The sequence below is a fragment of the Zosterops lateralis genome (assembly GCF_965231275.1).
Source record: "Zosterops lateralis genome assembly, chromosome: 2".
Lineage (NCBI taxonomy): Eukaryota > Metazoa > Chordata > Aves > Passeriformes > Zosteropidae > Zosterops > Zosterops lateralis.
Genome location: NC_139763.1, coordinates 52,193,353 through 52,217,468, shown reverse-complemented (window position 1 = coordinate 52,217,468; position 24,116 = coordinate 52,193,353). Strand labels below are relative to the sequence as shown.

The 24,116-nt window shown below is 34.4% G+C and overlaps 1 protein-coding gene across 5 annotated transcripts in view; it reads right to left on the bottom strand.

Moving 5' to 3' along the window:
- DACH1 (dachshund family transcription factor 1) overlaps nucleotides 1-24,116 on the bottom strand; it is a 355,781-nt gene that overhangs the window by 204,254 nt on the left and 127,411 nt on the right. For all 5 annotated transcript variants that reach the window (XM_083885201.1, XM_083885199.1, XM_083885200.1 and 2 more), the window contains exon 2: nucleotides 2,358-2,473. In XM_083885201.1, coding sequence (XP_083741327.1) covers nucleotides 2,358-2,473 — 116 coding nt within the window. The remainder of the gene's footprint in view (nucleotides 1-2,357; nucleotides 2,474-24,116) is intronic.

Here is a 24,116-nt window from a genome sequence, read left to right as displayed (position 1 = left end):
ACCCACCAATTTTCATTGTTTTGAACACATAAGATCAGATTGTAAGTCTATTTTTACACTTGCCTGTCTATAAAATCTTGGAATGACTGTCATGTAGCATTGCTGTCATGATGTTCTTTATCCTTGCTGAACCTTTGCATACCTCATGGAACACTAGACCCTAGAGCTCACTTCTATCAGAGTTATTGTTTGCATTTTTTGTGCTGTTTGAGACTCGACACCACCACAATGGGAAAAAAAACATACCACTCCTTTTGTTGTGGTAAGTCATGTAATGTGAAACCAGTTCAAATGTAATAGCGATTGCATTTAAACCTTTCTTCTTTTCAAGAGACTCACAAAGCATTACCATCTGAAAAGGATTTGATGAATGATAATCTTACATATGCCTATTTTACTTAATTTTGAATTATTTTCCTTTATTTTTTTTTAATCATAATTTTAAAAATATCTGTGTCTGCTTTTGTGGGCTGATACCCTAAGAAATTTGATCTCTGGTTTTAGTACCATGTATTTTTATTGCCAACTTGTTATGACCAGCTTTAAAGGACTAGAGAGGAATTGGATACTTTTAGGCATTAGCTGTGGTTTTAAACTGCTTTCTTAAAATGAAAAATCAAGAGGTGATCTGCTCTTAGATATTATCTGTAACACAAAACCCCAAACGATACTGTTGACAAGGTTTCTTTTCCTGTCTCCCTCTTTTTGGCCTGCTTATTTGTCTCTGATTTCTTTCATCTCTTTTCTACTTTTCACGTGCATTTTTTTCTTTGATATTTTCCTGCCCTACTTCCTCCAAATAATTTCCCTTTGCTTCTTTAATTTTTGATCTCTCCCTCATGAACATGAATATTTCCGCCCACCAAAATTTTCATTCTCTCCCCATATCAATCACATCTACTATTCTCATGTTGCATTCACTCTGCACAATCTCTATTTTCTATACAAGATTTTATCCTGTAAATTCTATTGTATAAAGTATTTTAATCCCAATTCTTTTTTCTTTTTTTTTTTGCTAGTCACACCTGCTCAGATTACCACTGTGAGTCCTACTTGCCTGATGTCTTCCCATACTCCCCTACACTCTCAGTCTTGTCCCTCCTTCCCTCTCCTTATTTTATATGTCTCTCCTACCAATCTTTGTTGCCTGACCACCCTTCACTTTGTCACTCTACTTCATCTGCAAAAACTTTAAATTTCAAATAAAATATTTCTAGCTGTGTATCTATCTCACCACATAAAGCACCTCCCAAGCCTCAGGCTGAAGTATGAGCCTCCTTTTGTTCACTGAGCTAAGTCTTCTTCACTTTTCTCCTTTCCTCCAGACAAGATATTTACATTCAAACAGTTTCTGGTGTTTGTTGTTTCCTGAACTGACCATTTCTTTTGAGAATGTCAGTCATCTGTGACCAAGACCATGCCAAGAATCATGCTGATACTTAGAGAGACATGATCATGGGCACGTGCTCAAACATCCACCCATCCATCCAGTCCACAAGATCAAGTAATCTTCCTCTCTATTTGATCTGTCTAGTTAATTATCTTTCCTTTGCCTTAGAGAAAATCAGTGTTAGAGACTGAGCCATGCAAATAAGTAGGAAATAACTGGACAAGAAGCAGAAGTTCAGGTGGACTTTGCTGAAACAAGTCCCAGCATTTAGCTGGTCTGTAATGCGAAGAGAGAGAATGTGGCATCACCAGCAGCTGGACTACTGAGTGCCTCCATCTCTGGGTGATGTTCATCTATTCTTCTCTTACCTGCAATACAGCCTTTCTTAATTTAACTATGTCTAAGAGCAAGTCCTTGCTAGGAGATGGTACAGTAACTTTCAAAAGAAAATAGTAGTATGAGAAACAGATTGTTACAGGACTTAATATTAGTGTAAGGCCTCAGGAGACATCAAAAATAGAATTTCAGGATGAAAAATTAAGAAAGACATGTGTGCAGCATGGAGTTATTTTAACTAACTCGGTTTCTTCAGGCAACTATATTCATGATGACATTATCTAATGAAGCAAAGCAGCAAAAAAAAGCAGAAGATATCTGATCTATTAAAAATGAATAGGGAGATTATTGTCTAATGATAGGTAATTCATGCTTTGAAAGGTTTTTGTTTATAAAGAAGAAGAACAGGGGGAAAAAATCATAAAGGATTATTATTTGTTCAGTTATTTTGAAGGACTAAGCTGCCACAATTTCCATTACATACAACATGTTCATGTACCAATAATGTGACATTAGGGGAACTATTGTGATATTTGCCTGCTGCTTTCCTAGACTGTTAATCTACTAACAAGTGGATATAAGCCATGAATTCAAACAATTGCCCATGTGAAGGTGTTTCTAGCAATCCTACCTGTTGGCGGAATGATTCCAGGAGACATTAGGCCTGGGACAGAATGTGGCATGATATGAGAATTCTCTGGGGAGGTGACACTTTGAGTCCTCTTAGGAGGCCTTCCAGGTCTAGAACTGAAACAAACAAACAAAAAAAATTTTACAATTAAGCTGTTGTCTTACACATCATTTCAAAGTTGTTTCAAGTGGTAACATGGACTGTAAATAAATTTGTTTCAAGGACGGTTGCTTTTGCAGTTAGATGTAATAGACTTCCATCACTAATTAGATTACATGCTGAATTCATTTCCCTCATTGAAGATCAGCCGCTCTTGATGCATAATTCATAGCCTGCACCTCGTTACCTGCTTCTTCATATTAATATCTATACACAGTTTGAATTGCCTCGTTTGCATATGCTAAAGTTCTGCATGCAGCCTTCAGCACGAAAATTATGCACTAACTTGTAATAATTATTACAGTCAGCCTGCTATTGATTTATGAGACTTTTAAAAACCAAATATGTGTAGTACTTGTAATGAATGATATTTTAAGGTTCTTCAGGAAATTAAAAGGCAATGGCTGCCTAAGGAAATGTTCTGCTTGTTTGATTTAATACTACAGTTAGCTGGGAGGTGGAATGAAAGAGTGATTCAGACCTATAGCACATTTTTCGATGATATGTTTTATTACTTCGCACTGCTAGCCTGATATCTAGATGATAAATGACAATACATATCTAATGTGTGAAAAGGTCTTGCAATTTCTTTATTTTTTGTCATTTAAAAGATAAGTCAAGTTATCATTTAACCCTTATTCTATTTAAAGTGAAAATCTCACTAAGACACCTTACTTTAAATATACTACTTTATGTCAGAAAGGACTTAGAATTATTTGTATGATATTGTTGAGCAAAAGCCATCACAGCAGCTTACATGTGTCCAGTATGGAAAAATAAAGAGCTTCAGGTTTAAGCACTCCTTGTCTGTTAAATGCTCACATACACAACTTTCCATCTCCTGGACTGCCTAAGTAGCATACAAATTAGAGACGGATGACAGTGAAAATACCTTCTGCCCACTTACATACAAATATGTGCCTGCTCATACAGCATATATCCAAATGCTCGTATTCCTAAGTACAGATCATAGCATGCTACAACTGCAACATCCTGAAACTGCTCATTTAGAGGACATTGTGGAATAACTTCACAGAATAAGGTGGTGTGCTGCTCTAAAACTGCAGTGTTAACCTATGATTTGCCAAACATTTGAAGTTCTTCATATGTTTCAGAACAAGAAAGAGAAGAAAGTTGGCTATGAAAGGTTTTGCTCCTTAAGTCCTCATACTAACAAAATTCTAATCAGGATAAAGGCATTTCTAGCTATGCTGGGACTGAAGAATGAGGCAGATAATAAAATACCTCTGTTTTCTGGTCATATTAGTTTCTACTGTGTTTGGAATTTTTGTTTTTGTTTTTGTTTTGTTTTGGGAATCTTCTGCAACCTAACTTTAATAAACCAAAAACAATCTAAGTACAGAGCATTTTCTTGAAGTTTAATGACTCAAGGCATTGAGTCATTAACCTTAACTAATCATTAATTCCCAACTTAATGTCCTGAGCTGAGGTCATTATTAAAATTATAAGCTTGGTAATTTCTTTGATTGGTTTAGGATTTTTGATTTTCTTTAAAATAAACAAAACTGTCATATGTTCAAAACTACAAGAAAAATGGCTGTAGAAAAAGAACATTGTCAAATTCCAGCTCACAAAACCAAATTAAGTGTCTTCAGATTTTCTTTGATATTTCCTCTGTGATTTACAATAAAAATAAACATACCATGAACACACATAAAACTGAACAAAACATTATAGATAAAAATGATCTGATTTAAATGGAGTGTTTCTAATATATTCATCTACCAAAAAATGCCACTGTGTAGGAAAAATTTAATGGTTTCATTTAAGTATCTATGATGAAGTGCTCAAATCACTATTGTGATATGACTATTGAAGGGTCTCACAACAGCATGACAGAACACAAGTGGGGTAATGTGGCAAAATGCACAATGTACCAATGACTTCCATGTCTTTATAAAGCAAGTTCACAACTGTAAAGATTGTCTTTGATGTTAAGTATAGCAACGGTGAAGCCTGAATGCTTTTGTCTTTGATTTTGAGGAATAAAAGTACTCCTCTTCAAAGCCCAAGGGAAGACAGTCATGGACCAAATCTCTAAACAAAGGTCAACAGCAAATTATAAGTGAGTGATACTGAAATACCCAAGGTAGAACTCTTCCTTTGGTCACCTTCTAGAATCAAATTGCCCGTGCTGTCGTATACAAAAAGAAAGGGGTCACACTCAAAGCTATAAACGAGTCCAGAAACTCAACTCCATTCTATGATTTCTCCCCCAAAGTTTACCAAGTAAATATTTTCATAAAGTTCTGAACTCCTAATTCCAATCTTACTAATAATGTTTCATGCAGTAGATGGTTGGGCACTGGAAGAGGCTCCCCAGGAAAGTGGTCCCAGCACCAGCCTGGCAGTTCAAGGATTGTTTGGACAAACTCTCAGGCACACGGTGTTACTCTTGGGGACGGACCTGAGCAGGGCCAGGAGCTAGACTGGATCCTTATGGAACCTTTCCAACTCGTCTTATTCTGTGATTCTATTTAAATGAAATTTCTGAGAAGGAAACCTATTTAATCCTGATAGAATTTTTAAGTGACACTAGTTCAAATCTACTATTAAAAGACCTTTACCTATTTAAGAAATGTGAGGTTTTTCTTATAACAAGGCAGAAAAACATTGTAAGACAAATTAAGAATTATATCTTAGGGCCTGGAAGATCTGATTTAGAGGCACAGTAGACTATGCAATACACAATTAGAATTAACATATCTAATTGTCCTTAATAACTAATTGAGTAGCAACACTTGACCTAATTTGTTAGTTGTCATTTGTTAAACATTTGTTTCATTAACCATACTACTAACTTGAAATACTACCATTTTGTAAGGTTTGTTTTCAAACTATAAGAATTGCAAGAATCTTCTATGAACCATTACCAAAGCTGTGGAGAAAATGGCATGAAAAAATTACTTTAAAAATAAGCACTTTGACTAGAATTGAAAACTCGCATGTTGTTTTGTAGTTCATTATCGTCTTTATAGCTATTTGATAAACTCTTTTAAAAAACATCAAAAGCATAGCAAATTAGTTTACCTATCATAAACAAGATGATAAAAATAGCTTAATAAATCATTTTGTTGGTATTTTTCATAAATTTTAGTAAAGACCTACTTATTTTTAGATTAGGCCATTTTCATTCCAAGATTAGAAACCTTCAAAATACTCATATTCCTATTTTGTATCAAAATCAGCAGATTTGTCTTCAGAATAAAAAAAAACCCCATAATTTAAATAGGTATGAATTGATTTATTATGTAAAAGATATATTTAAATGCAAGAGTAATGTAATATTTTCTTCTAGTTGATGAAGATACACTGAGACACAAAATCATCATTTAAAGTTGATGACAATACTATTTTTACTCAAATTTAGATTTTGTATATAAGCTTTTATAGACATATAAAAGACGTTGTAAGATTCTGTCTTTTATCTGAATACAATTATTGGAAGGACTACACTGTTTTTTCTGAAAGCACATTTGCCTTCTTATGGAAATGCTAATTATCTCAATGGATAAACTACTCAAAGATGACCCATTTTGATTTTGAAGATGTCTAAAGTCTGGATTTTTTAGAGCTAAGATAGTCTGAAATGCCAGAACCCCAAAAGCCCAAGTGAATACCTAGGGTTATAGTACAGATAAGTCAAGGAGTGTTTTGGGACTCCACAAGAAGACACTGGAAAAAACAGTGCTACATCTGGAAGTCATAGCTGATCTTCCTGTCTACTGTTTTGTTCTTTGAAGAGTAAATTAGAGAAAGCAGAAATTAGACAATATCAACAAAGATTCAAGGAAGCCACAAGATCAACTGTTTTGATGACCTGGGGAGAAGTCTATAGCGAAGTTAAAAGTTTCTTGCTTATCCATTACAAAAGATATCCAATAGATTGTCACTCTACTTTTAGAAATATGAATAAGTTAGATATTTTCTGCTCTAAAACTTAGATTTTCATATGTGAGATAACATGCTGAAGAAGAAAATGAAAGTTTTCTACAGGACCATGTATTACTAACTTAGTAGTCAAGTTTTTGAAGTGAAGCACCTAAATGTATTTCTTCCTATGAAAATCCATCAGCCTTCTACAAGCTTATGTCAGTTTGTGATAAAATTATCAGACTTTTCTCAAGTCTCAAAAGACATTCCCACAGACAACTGATCTTTATTTTTGTAGAAATTATCATGGTTTACAGTTACAATATGTCATTACGTGAATGAGGAACTCAAGGCACAGATTAGTGAATCTTGAAAATCTCAAATATTTTCTTTACTACCATCAGCTAATTAGATAACGGGAACATCTTCCACAATGACTGAAAATAAATCCATCAATTTTCAGCCAGATTTGTATTTCATCCCTTCAATTTCATAAATACATCAAGGAATACTATGGCTGTAGCATTTTCATCTTAGAAGAAAAAGGGTGTATTTGGCACTGCACTGTGATTAGCACGAGAAGCAATTGAGACTACATTTAAGGCAGAGAATATGGGTTTTTTTGGTCTTTTGATCAACATCTATTGATCTTATATCCTTCCTGTTATACCGAATATAGAAAACAACAGATGGCTGAATTAAAGAATAAAAAATGGAAGAATCCGTGTTCCTTATCAGTTAAAACGCTGTGCTTTGATAATATTTTCAAAGTTCCACATAATTTCAGTTGTATTATCAAGTATGAGCTTGGTCCTAGAAGTGTTTTCATAGTGCTAAACCATTAAAAGCAGACATAATCAACAGAAAACCTGGCCCTGTGCAATCACATGGAAAGAGACAACAGAACAATAGTATTATGGGCTTATCTGGTGGGTTTTAAACATAACCAGGCTGCATTCAGTTCTTATTACTATGTGCCAGAAGACAGACTTGATGTTAAAATTTAAGGGTCTCATCCTTGAAAGCCTTAAATAAGTAGACCTCCACTGATTTCTGTTAAGGCCTTTGAGCACCAAGGAAAGTTTGGCTCCAAAATAGCTGAAACTCTTCATGAGTAGTATGTAATTCTCAGAGCACGTCACTAGCATTTTACAGATGACTAATTGCATGACAAAACATGTGCTATGAAAATAAAAGTGTTCAAAAATTTTGAGATAATTCTGTGATTTATCTTTCTCATGTCCTGATTTTGAGGAACAATTGTGCAATATCAACATTTGATTAAGTTTTACTCCTTAAAATTATTTTTTATACATACATGAAATACCCCTAAAGAAAACTGCAAGTCTGAGCAGTAGTAAGAAGGCAAGCTGCCTTTCCTGACAAAATTTATTAATTTCAGGGTTCATTTTTTACATTTAAAGGTTTATTTTTAATCTTGTCCGTAAGTTTAGTGCACAGAAATATTGTCCTCATCTGCAGCTGGGCATACATGATACAGTGAAGTTACCATTGGTCAGGCAGTTTTATAATCAGTAATACTGGGGAGTGGAAGGAAAAGTTACACTCCAGAAGTGACAGGTAGCAAATCTGTAACAAGAATTTGGTGTATTTATTTAATGTATTTTTTAAGTTCTTAGAACTGCCTAAAAAAAAAAAAAAAAAAAAAAAAAAACCAGCTTAGAATATCAACACCAATTTTAGCTACATCAGCATTTATGCATCTCATTTAGGTACATTTTGAAAATCTATGCTTTATTTCTCATCTGTTCCATCTCCTCTTAGTGCTTCAAAGCCTGACACAGAACTTTTGACCTCAAAGAAGCTGGCTGAATGAAATTTAGGTTATCAGCCACTGTAGTTATTATGTGCTTGCCATAAAATGGACACTGCAAAAAGGCTGAAGATGTCACTTTCTGACTTAATGCAAGGACAGGGATGCCCTGTGACAACCTGAAAGCAAAAGCAGTGGACTCTTCCCACGTGGTAATTCTGGGTTTTGGGATATCTTCTATGCTGCTCTCATCATACGTGCAGCCTTCACACTAGCAAAACTTGAGCCAAGGGCGTGTCAGTACTGAAAAATAACATCTAGGAAGACGGACTAAACCTTTTGTGTAATTTAATTCCTTTGCTTGGAAAACACTTGCCAAGGTAACCTTCATAAATATTTCTAATGCACTGAACTAGCATTTTATAGGCAAAAAAATGACAAAGTGCATCGATCCAAACCTTATACTTTACTATTTTAGGTTTTCCCCTTCTGCTCCCACTCAAGAACAAAGTAAAAAATGCAATTCTAAGACAGAGCATACATTTATTTTGGCAGTTAGTAAAACAACCATTAGAAGTCACACCATGTCCTTTTTACTTGCAGCAGCCTTGTAAAACAATAAAACTCTCAGTGCAATTACCTTAAATTTATTTTTCTTCTCACAGTTAAACAGAAAATGTTCTCACGCAATAATTAGTGCTGAACTCATGATATATTAGGAGTTACTGAGACAGCAAACAATGCTGATAAAAATAAATACAACGATCTGTTTCAAAATCTTCATAAAGAAGTGCATGAATGATCTTCAAAAGAATTAGGTTGTGTTACAGGAGTGAGCAGTGGAGAAATCAAGCTGATGAAATATTATTGCATTTCAGTAACAGAACACTTTACTGCCATTTTTGAACCAAAATGGCCAAAAGTGGATATTGGGTCAGAAATGCGACACCAGTTTATCAGTGGAAGAAAGAATAAATGGAAGAAAATATATTTAACTTCCTATCCTATTCCAAAGTCATTTACTGCAGTAATACAGGAGTACAGGTTAGTCCTTGAATGTTACTCTTTTGCTGGGGTAGAGCAGACCTTGTTGAATTATTTCTTTTCCTAACAGAACTGTCATGTAAACAGCATGTCATTTCCATCCTCCTCAACACTGCAGCCCAAACCACTCTGCTTTTCAGCAAGATTAGTAATATTCTTATACAAGAGTATAAGACACAAAGTACAAGAGTGCAAGACTATATAAAATATATATTACAGCAACACCTGCCAGTTCTCCCCTGATGGTTGAGGTCCTACACAAACACAATGAAAGAATATAAGAAAAAGATTATCTGTGACTGATCATGTTACTAGAATATAAGAATGATCTAAAGGGCAAGAAACGAAATAAAACCAGTTAGAAATCTGAGTGTTACTGGAGTAGGTTACAGTACCAGATTTAAATACAGCTGTGATCATACATAAGCTTAAAATATTACTGACATATGCCTGTTCTCTTAATGAAATTGAGATCTGTAAATCATCTGTTGGAAAGGGAAAAATAGATAAGAAATGAAGCTAATTCTGCTGTGTGGCTGAATCATGATGTCAGAAGTAAATTAAGTCAAAATTTCACTGCTTCATCTAATTAGCTGAAACACTAGATCTTCCTGAAAGTTCTTAAAACATACAAGTATGTTGGCTTTCACAATTATGTAATAACTGTGAAACACAAGCTTCTGACGATGACAGCCATACAAGCTTGAGTTGAAAATAAGTCTGAATGAACAATGAAATGCAATTATTAAAGAGAATCCATGCATAGATTCTAACAATATTGATATTTCTTTTTTGGTTATATAAACCTTACTTCAGAAACAGTACTCAGAAATCACAGCACTGGTGATCCTGAAAAAGTTATTTAGGAATACTGGCAATATCAAGAAAACAAAAAAAATAACAAGAAAACAATAACAAGAAAACCTTGAAAAATCATATTTATTTCCTCTATTTACACTGCTGTCTTTTCAGAATAATTCTGCAACTACCAAACAAAATTAAAAAAAAAAAAAAGTGGAAAAAGTAGTGATATAGAGTGCATGCTTCCCACAAAATGCTCTTTCTGTCAAGTTATAACAGATGCCTTTTCCATTTCACTAACCTTACAGCACAAACCGCACCCAAAATTTAAATATGCAAGCTAAATGATTCCTTCTAACAGTGTTATTCACCCACATGAAACCCCAAACTATAACAGATGCAAAGCCTATTTTTTCCTCAACTGTTTTCATCTTTTCTTAGGCTTTTAATTCTAAAAACATCCCCTCAAAACATCATGTACTATATATATTATAAAAATGTCAAGCATGGAGTTAATAGGCCAGAAAGGAAGGCTCGATCCACAATGACACAAATCTAAAAGAATTTTAAGCTTTCATTTTTTTATAAAAGTTTTTACTTCAGGTTGCTGAGATGATTCCTAATGTAAAGCAAGCCTAAGTCTTGTGGTTATGTCTGTTAGAGTCTGCATATGGCCTGAAACAATGATTTAAATGTATGAACTTTAGTTGGAATGAACAGTCCTGCTTCAAGGCTTGTTTTCCAACCATCTGTATTCATCTCTGCATATAACTTGCACATGTAATTACAAATTTGTGAACATAAATCAGATAATTGCATGTACAAATAACCAATTAGACTCAAAGCAGAAATAGGCCATATAACAGCATACTACTCTTTTGAACACATATGTAACCATACATACCATAAGTAACTATCTTTACTTAAGAAATTTTTGTGGAATTTCTTTAGAAAAATATCATCTGATTTGTTTTCCATCAGGACATACTGGGGAGCAGCTGCCATTTTGAGAACCACTTTTTAAAAAAAGAGCAGAAACGCTACAAGAAAAAGCATCTACATAAGGTACAAACCATCATTGCTCCAGGGGTCAAAGAGCTAGTGTTTATTACCATCTGTATTAAATATAAGATACATAAACATCTCAATGATTTAACTTGAAAAAAAAAAGAAAAAATACTGCACTATTCAAAGTATTTTGTGAAAATATTCTGGTTCTCCTGGCAGTTCATTAATTATTATGTTATTTTTATTCATAACACTTGATAATGAAGTTCTATCATATCAGTGTATCCACTGTAATATCTGAATGCACTCATCAGTTAATTGGCCACAATTCTTTGTATGAAATGCTGAAACAAGTGAACTGTCACCTCTTTAATGAAGCTGCCTATATCTTAAACCCTTTGCCCTTTAAAAAACTCTTTATACTCAAAATGAAAAATTTTATACTAGCTTCTGCCAGAGACTATGGTTAATGTTCACTGCCCTTTATTCATCTTATTTTTAATTCTGAAAACCCACACTCATTAACCATACACTTCCAAAGAATTGCTGGAACCGCCTAAATAAAAGCTTGAAAGTGACTTTTATTGTACATTTGAGAGCAACAGTAGTGATATGAAATACTGAAAAGACTCCCTCCTAGTCTGTACAGCTCAGCTGGAGTAACAGATTGATGGTAACCGTGCAGTATCCACTAAAATCAAGAATTTGATTGATCACCTCTAAATAAGGTGATCTCTATTTGCATATATGTATAAATACAAAACAAGTATTACTCTTCTGATGAGTACTGAGCATTAAAAATTATAAGTTTCTTTGAGCAGATGATATCCGCAGTCAGAATGAGTGGGTCTACTTTTTGAGTGCACTTCTATTTGATATCAATAAGCAAGTCCTAAACTAGAAGCTAAACAATATGCACAATGTTAGTTTCATCTCTGCCACTCCGACTTCAAAATGTTTGGGACAGTAACCAGCTCTCAGTACAGCCATGGGTTTGTGCAACACCCAGCACAATGCCCATCACTGAAAACCCACACAGACCAAGAGAAACAAGGCAGGGATTACCCTTGTATTAGTAAATCCTTGTGTGTACTCTAGATGTGCCCTTTAATTAGTAAATCCTTGTGTGTACTCTAGATGTGCTTTACTTCTGAAACAGCAAAATATGAACTCATAGGGAAAAACTAAATTACAGTACACTCCAAAAAACTGATCTGTGTACCCAGCCCCCAAAATCTGTTTGTGAAATCAAGATACCTGGTGTGTCATAGTGTTCCACCCTTGCAAGTCTAGATGTAGACTTGCTTGGCCATCATACTGTATTATAGAATATTGTAAAATAAATTTGTAGTTTATTTTCCTTCTGCAAAGCAAGGAACAGAAGCAATCAACCTCCCATTTCCTTGCAGAGCAGCATCTATAAAGGTATGAACCATAGCACAGTTTTCCCTCCAAAGAGCAGTACTATAGTAATTTGAACAATAAAGAATACCAGTCCAATACTTTGAAGTCCTAAAAAAAAAAAAAAAAAAAAACCCAAAAAAAAAACCAGACAGTACTATAGGTCCAAATGGAAATAATTGCAGTGATTCAACCAAAGACACTCTGATCTGTTATCCTTTCAACTATTCAAAAGTCATTCAATGCATTTCTATCAAGCTACAGAGGATCAAATCTGGTGATACCTTAAAATATGTCACCATAACCCTTAGTCAGAGTTTGAAGGTAAATTATTTGCAGGCCTGAAATGCAGCCAGTTCTCCAAGCTGTCCCTTAACTACCTCATGTAAAGTCCGTCCTATCACAAATAACAGTCTGCTACTAATGTGTTATCCTAAGGAAACACTGAAAGGTTAATCAGTCATTTCTAAAAAGTAGTACTAGGAGTACGTTTTTAGATAACCAAGCTGACAAATGTAGCTACTTCTGATAAGACTTTTTAAAATTATTATTATTATTATTTCTATTTCATTGTAAGTCTGGTAATTCCATTATGAATCTTTATACAACAGAATTACATAGGAATATACCAAAAGATCTATTTTATAGATCTGTTTATAGATATATTTTACAGAAAAGCCTAAATCAATTACTGAGAAGTTTATTTTAATATGTATATACTCTATATTTACTCTGTGACTGGAAAAGTTACACTTTTCTCTACTAGTCCCTTTACCTCCCATCTTCAAAGTACATGATGAAGACATTAGACTTTGAAATTCAAATTTCAAATTACTGTTGCATTTTGTCTGAAAAGATGTTTTCCTCAAAAACATCTCACTTTAGCCAGAACAAAGAACCCCCACAATAAAACGACCAAATTCATCAAGTTATTCTAATGCTTTAAAAATGCATTCTCAACAATGAATTCTCAACAAGAAACCTCCAACCCAATTCATCCTTCCTTTTAATAACTCACATCTACAGCAGCATGGGACACATACCATAGAATTTCATACAAGGGAATTGTAGACAGGAACACAACTTCCAGGATGGGCAAAATGGTACCAAGACTTGCAGCACTCTCCTGGGGCATACTATTGTTGGCCAGGATGATATTTGATATCTGATAAGATACCTGATTGACATACACCGTGCCTGGCACATCTCCACACGTAACACGCACACAGAGCTCTCTTTTGGCTCTGGCCATATAGCTCATAGCACAACAAGAACAAATCCTGACTGAACATTAAGATGATAATGAAATACAAATTAATCACAGTAATTACAAACAGATTTTCTATCTCTGCCCAGAGTCAAGTAAGACAAGAGTTAAAGTAGGTGCCAATTCAGAATTATATTTAGATTTGCCATAATTCCTACTTTTCTCAATGATTTACCTCAGTTTTTGTTCTGTTTTCTTTCCAACAAAACCCTACTTTTCTATCAATCTGTCTTGCTCAGACACAGAAAAGCTCTGAAAATGTTGCTACATGCAAGTTAGGGGCTCAGGAACGAAAAATCATCCAAATCATCAAATATACTAATACAAAGGGGTTTTTTTTCCCCTGATTTTGTTCTGGCTGATGTTCTCTGAATGTTAGACATCATGATCAAACTGCCATGGATCAAACTAAGAGGCACATTTTCTTCAGTGCTAGAGTTTGCCCCAAGATATTATATTTGTCTGAGGTTTTTTTTAGCTTTTGTTGTTTCAAGCTTCAATCCAGTACTAAAGATGGTACTAAAGAAAGACTCACTTGACCAAACCATACGCTTTCCTATGCTGTTTGTGACTACTTCTAGCAGAACTGGGTTTGTGTGGTAATGGACCAGGTTCTTAAGAAAAAAAAATGCAGAAAACTGTCCCTTTTAAAGAACAAGAATCAAATTAGTCATTATCTGGTCGAGAAATGTACTTGGTTACGTGCTTGGCTGAAAGTCAGAGTGATGTTTCCATGATTCTATAGCTCTCCAACACAAAAGCACGCCAAAGCTTTAACTGGACAGTGTGTTCATGCAGTTTTCCAAAAAAATTATCAATACTTGAAGAAGAGGGTACAGCAAAAAAATAGCAAATTAGAAGAATTTTGTATCAATCAATTATCTTTCTCTCAATTTACTGGAAATGGATAACAGATTTCTGTTTTAATTGAACTGTATAAAGTGGCAAAGTATAATATATTTGCAATGTTGCTTTCTCATTTTATTTCTCAGTGTATCTTCATTATACTAGCTTTTAAAAGAGATAAAAATTTTAAAGTTTTTAAGCAATATGTGGAACATAAAAGCAGTCATTTGTTCCCATTTATCCGTTTATTTAACAATTTAAGAGAAAAAGAAATGACAAGGCATGCTTTGGACTTCTGTGAGTAGGAGATACAGTCCTTGCAAGAGCGTTCTCTCTGACACAGTAACTCTTCACACGAGATACATTTGCTTGTACGGGTGTATATGTATATTGCACATACATGTGTATACAGGCCATATAGGGCAGCACTCCATGCATGCGAGTCTCTAGACTGATAGTACCAAGGCAACAGGTGCTCTCATCCCAAAGCACCTTAAATCAAAGCAGGAAACAATCTAGATTTCATTCTCTTTAGTAAGTATTGACTGCCACCTTCTCTCCCACTGGGCTGCAAGACTATACACTACTCAACCAGAGTAGAGAAATACACAGTATGCAAACAGCTCAGCTCCAGCTTCCATGACTCACTAAGAACTAAATGGTGAAAAACGAGTATTCTCTACTTCCTCACCATGACAGAGCAACACTCTTCAAGACTGATCATTACAGTATCTTCATACTAGGAATTACAGACTTGTCAGTCTGAGGAGGTTCAGACTGGATATTTGAAAGAACTTCTTCACCAAAAGGGTTATCAAGCATCAGAACAGGCTTCCCTGAGAGGCTGAATCACCATTCCTGGATGTATATAAAAGGCATGTAGCTGGGACTCTTAGGGACACGGTTTAGTGGTGGACTTGGCAGGGTTCAGGCTCTGGTAGTGGCTCCAATCTAAATGATTCCATGATTATGTATGCAAACACACATTCACAGATGTGTGTGCCTATCTGTTTGCGCAGTGTGCGTACACACAGACTACAATCCCTGCAAGTGATTAGCAGGGCACCGCAACATTAACACAATCATTTAAGAAAGAAAGCGAGCACCATAATCAAATGAAAAACCAGATGTCATTTGCTAATGGATACCAAACCTAGAAGTGTAGTCAAGGATAAACAAAGGGTAATAAAGTTTACCTAGTACTCCTTGCACTCTGTAACTTTTTCTAACTTTCATATAAGCCAAACAAACATTTTCCCTGTTTTCTCCCTTTCCACATCAGGATTGTTAAGACTCAAATATCAATTCAGTCAATAGCAATTTTACAGTGAGATGAATCTTTCAAATGGCCACAGACCTCTCTTGTAAACCTGTTTGGGTAGAGAGACCCTAAGAGCTGTGCCTTGCACTGTCTTGGAAGATTAATGACTCATACTAAGTCAACAATATTATCTGTATGTTCCCCAAAGATCTTAAATTAAAATACACATTGATCCTGGCCCAGCTTAGCATATGTGAAATTTGTTTTTCTTAATGAGATCACAGTTAATAATAATAGAGTCAGGCAACTCTGGAAAATAACAAATATAAATTCACCCCTGAAAGCTGGTTTCCAGAACGAGCATTCTATTGAATACCATTATCTCCAACTTGTGTAACAGTCAAATCTAAAAATGGCCTCACTTATCCAAAACGTTGTCTTATGAGAATTAGACATAAAAGCCTTTATAAATAAAACATATTAAATATTATACTGTGTCACAACCTTCAGAGTTCAGTCAAATTCCATGCAAATCTTTCTATTAAGAAAAATGTTTGTGAAACCATTTGCTTGGCAGAACTTCTCCATGTTGGTACAAATACCAAATTTTATTCTATGTTACTCCGATTACATGATTTACCTCTTTGTATGAAGTACTCAGTGCTGCACAGTAAGTTTTCTTCACCAGTTCTCATGTATAACATACTAATGTTGTGCTAAGTGCTTCATTCTTCGATGAGCAAACACATTTATCTTAAAATTTATCTTAAATTTCATAATGGTACCTCACAATTGGTATATAACTGTGCTGTGAATGTCACATATATATGATGATATTTAGGTTCACACTTTTTCATAAAAATGTTTCTTCATTCTATAATCACAATATAAAGAAAATCTTCAATGGACAGGTTCTATTTTAGAGAAAAAGCAAACATAGTTATTTCAACAGGCTTACTGTGAGTTAATTAAAGTGAAAATTATGTAAACAAAAGTCAGTATTATAAAGCCGCTATGAAGTTTTAATTTTTCTATTGACCTAGTAACAAATTTAAATGCTAACAGTTTGGGAGATCAAATTAAATTAATACAAACACTTTTGTTTAATGACATCAGCAGTCAATGCAGAACATCTGTGTTTTACTTTAAAAGTGATCAGAAAATATTCTTTTGTTTACATTACAGATAATCAGAAGGTTTATATTTCTGTGTTCAATTTAAGAGGAAAAAAAGATCATACTACCTTCAGGGCCCAAGGAAGCAATAAGTTACAAATGCAGGATTTCTCCCTTTTTTTTCTGTTTTGTAACCATGGTAAAACAATAGAAATGAACTTTCCCTGAACCTTTCTCCTTTAATGGCCTGGGTCCATGTTGACCCAGCAAGCTGGAACCTGATACTATCAACCTGACTGCTGCTAAAGCAATCAGATTCAGCAGAAACTATACACAGTGCATTATAATACTAATTTCAGCATCCCACAAAGCCAGTGCAGAGGCAAGCTATTAAAGTATTATATTCTATTGTTTAAAAGTGAGATTAATTCAATAGCTTAAATGCACCCAAAAACACTGAACTAAATGGCAGACTGTATAACTATATTGTTATTCTTTTATAATACTGTACCAAAGTGAAATTGCAGATAAGGTTCTCCCTTCCCCTCTCCCTTCAAAAAAAAAAAAAAAAAAAAAAAGCACTACTGGATGAATTATTAGTAAACAGATTATTTGAGCCATTACAGGTTCATATGATCCTGCATTTGAATGAGGCATGTAATTAAATTATCAGGACTTTGTTCTAAATGCTTGAAAGAAGGAGAGCATGATAACCACATTTTAAAAAGGTAGAATAAAAGGAGAAACTTTTTTTTCCTTATAGAGGACTACAGGCAACCAATGTATGAAGGCATAATTGATTAATTCCACTAATTAAGATATTTGTTATTCCTGAAATTGTAGCTTGATAAATAATGCATTAGATGTGGCACCATTTCCCATCAGTTCTGAAAAGACTGTGATGATGTTTCAAATATATACTGTTATTTTTTGGTGGCTGAATCACTTCTAGGCTTCTGTGTCCAGGCAAAAAGCAAGCAAAATTTATTTTGAAGTTGTGAATAAGTCAATCTTTAAATAGTAAACACTGCATTACAACATATTTTAGTCATTTTACTAAAAATATTCACTTATAGACTTTTGTTTCTTTCAAAAGTTTTAAGGAGAAATATTTTTCAACTCGCCCAACTTTTGCAGAAATACATATTCCATGGAAGCTAGTCATTTATGATGTTTCCCTGAAGAGTGAGACACATTCCAAGATCTATTCACCCCCTTCTCTTTTAAGTATAAATCACTTTGGGGAAGTGTTTGAGGCTACAGTGGTTATTATACAGAGACCCATGTCACCTAACTATTAAGTGGCTTTAACCTTTAACACAGCTACTGCAGAAAGAGGAACAGTCACTAGCTTGCATGCAATCATCATAACTACAGACTACTTCTGCAGAATATGAAACACAAAGACAGAAAGACTTTTTCAGTTGAAGCAGAGCCACACAATTTCACTCTATTACAAAGAAAAATAATCACCATCCTCTAGGCAGGTCAGGATAATAATGTTGAGACTGAAGAGGAGCCTGAGAGATCTACTAAACTACAAAGAGAGGGGGGAAAAAAGTAACATTAGCAAGACCATTCATCTGAGTGAAGGACTTCTGGCTGTACTCTGCAGATCTTGCTTAGTTTACAATAAAACATTATTTAAGCACAGATTAGCATTCAACTTTTTTGCCTTCTAGATGAATTCCCTTATCATGACACAGCTTCATGCTCATTTTTTCTCTTGTCCAAGAAATCTCTCATTCCCTCCCATGTACCTGAATAGCTTCAACAGAGATGAAGAGTGCCTTTTTTGTGATATTAGTCTTCTTGCTGACCAGCTTGTTGCATTTTCTCAGACAGAGAATTTTATCACTACCCAGCAGGTCCCCCAATCTCATCTTGAAGACTAAGCTATGGCAATGGGAGAGGAGGTGTGTAAGACTGCAGATATGATGCCTAGAGAGGTGGTATAGTGGTGGAGTTGGCAGTCTTAGGTTTACAGCTGGACTTGATGATCCTAAGGGTCTTTTCAAACCTGAATGATTCTAAGATGCTCTGACCTTCATATCTCTTCTCTTTCTGTAAACCTGTTTTCAAAGGTGGTGGCCAGTCCACTTAGACTGCACACACTCTGATCAAGTGTGTGACCACCCTGACCAAAATAAAAATGCAATCCCTAGCTCAAAAGGGTCACATATTTGCTAAAACTTGTTTAAGGATGAGACCCTGTTAAAACTTATGCTGGAATCCCATCACTGAAAACATTTAAGTCAAATTAGCCCTAAAATTTTTTGCACCTCTACTCTGCACGTGCATACGAATTTTCAAATAATAAACTCACAGTATAACATATGCAATGGTGTATTGCAAAAGTGCAACACAAACTGCCAAATCTGGTAGTTTACAGCTGCAATGTAAATGTTGAATATTAGTCTCTTGAGCATATATGTGTACTAGCAATACCTTCTATTAGGATCCTGTTTGCCTGGACATGTCAAGCACTAGTCCTTCAGAATAGCTTCTTCAATACTCAATGGTGTTAACATAAACATGAATGATTATGTTAGAAAAAACAGGTTTTAAATAGGAAACAAAGATGTTTTATGGGGGAGGGAGGAGGGAGAAGAGATGCTTTGTGCAATGCTGCCAGTGCCTACTGGGTTGAAAGATGTCTTCTCACCACAGTTTTCCAGACTTCCTCTATAATAATCCTCCTCACCCAAGCATGTTGGGTTTTCTTATTCAGCTGACCATTTTTTTCACTTTCTTCATTAATTCTAAATGGGCCTGACCAAGATTTGACAATCCATTTCTGATTCCAACTAGCCAAGTTGAACTTACCTGCTCCACCTCTCCTGCCTCTATCACTTTGGAAAACCGTAATGTGCGGCAGGTGAGCCAGTTCCACGAGGTGGAGGCAGCGAGCAAACAGAGAAGAGCCTCTGTCATGGAAGTGTGGCACAAAGGTTGCACTGAAATTCATTAGTCTCCACTGCCTGGATTTGCTACGAAACAGGACTTGCTTGATACCCTTCCAGCATGGTTATTGTGCTGCTGTTGGTTGGCAACAATGGTCATGTGTCCCTTTTCTCCCTTTGATTTTTATGGTAACTGTAGCATATCCAGATAGCTCACAGAAGGTCTGGTCAACCCATCTGTGCAAAAATTGCTTTTAACTTGCAAGACCTAGGTCACTGTCTCTACAACTTGTAAGAAATTAGAGAATAGAACTAAGCAACATAAAATATTTCCTCTTCCTACGCTAGAATAAAAAAGGTGCAAATTTCAAGGTTTGGAAAAAAATGGGCTTCATAAAAATGGAAGTGAGAAAGAGAAGAGCAGAATGAAAAACAGCTCCCCAACTAGAATAAAAAAGGAAAGACCAATCCTCATGCAGATGAAAAGATGAAGATCCAAAAGAGAAACAGAAAATTTCTTGGCAATGATAATCCTCATCCTGAAAAATGACAGAAGCTGTTACATATCAACAATTACAATTTGAATCTCTTTAAAGCAGATTATTCTGCATATACAGAATGCTACAGAGCATTGTCCATTCCCAAAATGTGAAAGGGCTGCTCACTGTGCTACTTTTTCCCAAACATAGATCAAACCCTCCTGAAAGACTTGGAGAGAGACAGATACCTCTATGTAAGTCTGCTTCTCAAAATGTCTGTGAATCAGTAGAGATGTGCATGTAAAGTATTAGTTTTGTCATAAGACTGTCTGCAACTAATCAGAATTACAAACCAAAATGCAAACTTGCACACTAGGACGATTTCATAAATAAATTAAATTTTAAAACTTTCAACAAGACACTGGGAAAAAAATAAACTATTGCTGCAACATGTTAGGTAAAGATTTTACTAATCATTTTCTTAGACTTGGTGTTTATAGACAGAAATAACCATCTGAATATTAAAATAATTTTTAATTAGCTTAATGAACCCAAATTTAATAGCACATGATAGTCTGCAAACTGCAAATATACTCTACTAGATTACATATAGGTCAAAAACAATAAAGTTTTTATGTATATTAGTACATTTTGAGGAACAGAAAATATGAAAAGATGAAAAATAAGGATAAAATATGAAAAACAATTATTACTGCAGACACTTCACAAAAACAATTTAATATCCTATTTAAACAAATTACCATGCAAAATAAAATATGGATTTAAACTAATATTTGTGAGCAGGAAGATATGATTAATAGAGGAAATACTAATAACAGAAAATACTAATTGACCCAAACAGAATTTTGATTCACTGAAAACTGCATTTTTTTTTTAGTTTAAGGTATCTGCGTAACTATACTGTCAATCAAATAACCTAAAATATTAAGTCGTCATTGCCCTTTTAAATCCTTTCAACTAGAATTCCCTAATTGTTCCCTCACTTTATCTCACTGTACCAGTAAGTAAATAAATTAACAAAATAGCTTTTATCACACAGAATAACCTTTTAACTGAAGGATTATCTCTGGTTTATTTTTCATTTCTTTCTCTGCAGATAGCAGTTCATGCCTCATTGATTAGTTTGCTGAGGTGGTGACCAGAAATGAAAACAAGGTCTCTCAGATATTGCCAAGACCTGTAAATATATAGTAAAAAGAAAAAAAGAAAAAGAAAAATAAAAGAGAGAAAAAAAAAAAAAAAAAAAAAAAAAAAAAAGTGTGGGGGAAAGCACCAAAGCTAATACATGTTATAGTTAGAAGCATTCAGCTTCTAAGCCACTGAGAGCTCATGGTCAGGAGAGGTTTGTTTATTCTAATCAGCCTTTTCCAGGATGCAATTCCACTAAAGAATTCTAAATATCATCTCTGTGGTTTGGTTTTGGTTTGTTTTTTATCTATACTTTTAGAGGATTTTCCTTTTTCTTTCTTTTTTTCTCACTAAGTTTCACTTTTAAAATGTGCCAACAGACTAATGATATATTACAGAGGTGTGGATCAGTACTGTTGCAAATCAGAATTTTATATCTCTTTCTGAAAGAAATTATTTCAAAAAAGCTGAATTCCATTTGGAAAATTCAAAATTATTTTCTCCAATAAAGAGGTAGTTTGGGTTTGCTAAGGTTTTTCCTGTTTTGTGTTTTAAACCTTTTTTTTTGGAAGAAAAATTTAGTTTTCTTCAAAGTTGTCAGATTAATACCATGTATATCAAAGTCCTCTATTCCCATGTCTGGTAAGACTCATTCTTTAATTAAATGGACTATGACTTAAAGTGCACAAAAAAATCAGCTGTTCTATTTCTTTAGACTTCAGTCTTTTTATCAAGTCTATGTGTACCATCAACAGTGACGTGAAAAGCTGAGTTTATCAACATAGTTCTCCTTAGTTTTAAAAGTCATATGTCACTTGTGACATAGGCTCAGAACAAAAATATTAAAAAAACACGCACATATAAGCATGTATTAGAAGGATCAAGATCCAAAAGAAGAAGCTATGTGAACCATGTATATGCTGATAGGTTTCAAAGATTCTTGAACCACCTTTATAAACAGCCACATAATTCTCCTGCCATTTCATGCAAGTCAAATTTTACTACTGGCCGCTGGAGAAGAAGAGATAAGAGTCACGTGAGGTGGCTCCTACAGTCATTTCTTAAACGTGAACATTCGTCTGACACGTTGATGTAGCATCTTGGACAGAGATGGTACATTATTGAAGAGGCAACTCCATGCCCCTCTTTTTCAGTTGCCATAAATATATGGAAAATTAACCACAATTAATATTAGCATGCTCTGAAAGTTTTAACTCCACAAAAAACTAAGATAATGCAATGTTAATTTTTTCAGACCTCTGCTACCTCAACCTTGCTGTATTCATAAACAGATTAAAAGATAATAATTTGCATACAAGATGTACATGGACTTCTCTAGCATATGAACAACTGATTTCAGACAAGTGCTATATGCAGAACAACATTTCAGGTAAAAGAATCCGTCACTATGGCAAGTAATATCATTCATTTTCAACGTTGGCACAACATGGCAAATCAAGAATTGGAGGAAAGCTTTTTTTTTTTTCATGTCCTTGAAGCAGGCATCAAGCATTTGTTTTGTTTTAACATTAATTAAGCCAAATCTGATAACGTTTTAATTACACAGCACAAACTACAGTTCATATGAAGTACCCTGCTGGTAAAAATGAAGGCCCTCATTCAAGAAATTGCTTAATCATGTGCATAAATTCCTTTAAGTTTAGGACAGAAATTTTCTTTGATTAAAAATAAAATGTCAAGGTCCTACCAGTGACTGAAGAGGCCACTTTCACTGCACAGACCTAAGTATGTTTCATAAAACGAGATTCTTAGTTTCATTTAAAATAAAAACACAGTAAATGAAAGAATCAGATTACCTGCAATCTAGCAGCTTCTGATGAGCTGGCAATAAATACAATATTTATCCATTCATACATAGCACTAAATTTTAAATTGTACTTTAAAACCGTGTTTTAAAGTTCATCAAGACTTACAATTGGAAATATTTTTTTTCCTCTCAAATTTACTTTTTCAAAAGAAATTAAAGTTGAAAAAACTATCACCGCCAGTGGTTAAGAAATAGCACAAATTATTACTAATTTTTGGACTTTATCATTGTCTTTTCCACCTTAGTAGCAAGTACTAAGCTATTAAGGTTAGAGCCTCAGGCAACAAAAAAAAGTACTTGTTTCATTGCATGATTAGTAAATTGCAAATACAGAACTCATAGCGTACAGGACTGGATTTCTTGTACTTGTTTATTAAATAAGTGTAAGCTGATGTCATCTGACTACATACATTTACACAAACATTTTGAAATAATATCTAACATGATAAAATAGGTCTCTACTTGTTTTCTTTGTGCTTTTCTCTATGACATTTTCCTATTAATTGCAACTTTCTTAGCTATTTTTAGTGATCCTATTTCTATACAAAATTAAATCAACACATAACAAAATATTAAAGTTCCTGATGTTTGCTCCATGATACCAACAGGCTGATTTAAAATGCTATTTCTTAATCCAGACAACATTTTCTAGATTCTATAGGGTTTCAGATTAGCATAGGTTTCCACTTATTTTCTTCTTTAAAATACCAGAATACTGTATTTATAATACTTAAGAGCCAGAACATGTTCCCAGAAAAAACATAAGTGGAGAAACACTTTTATTTCTATCTTATTATTATAAATGAAGTAATAATTTTCACAGCATCCAT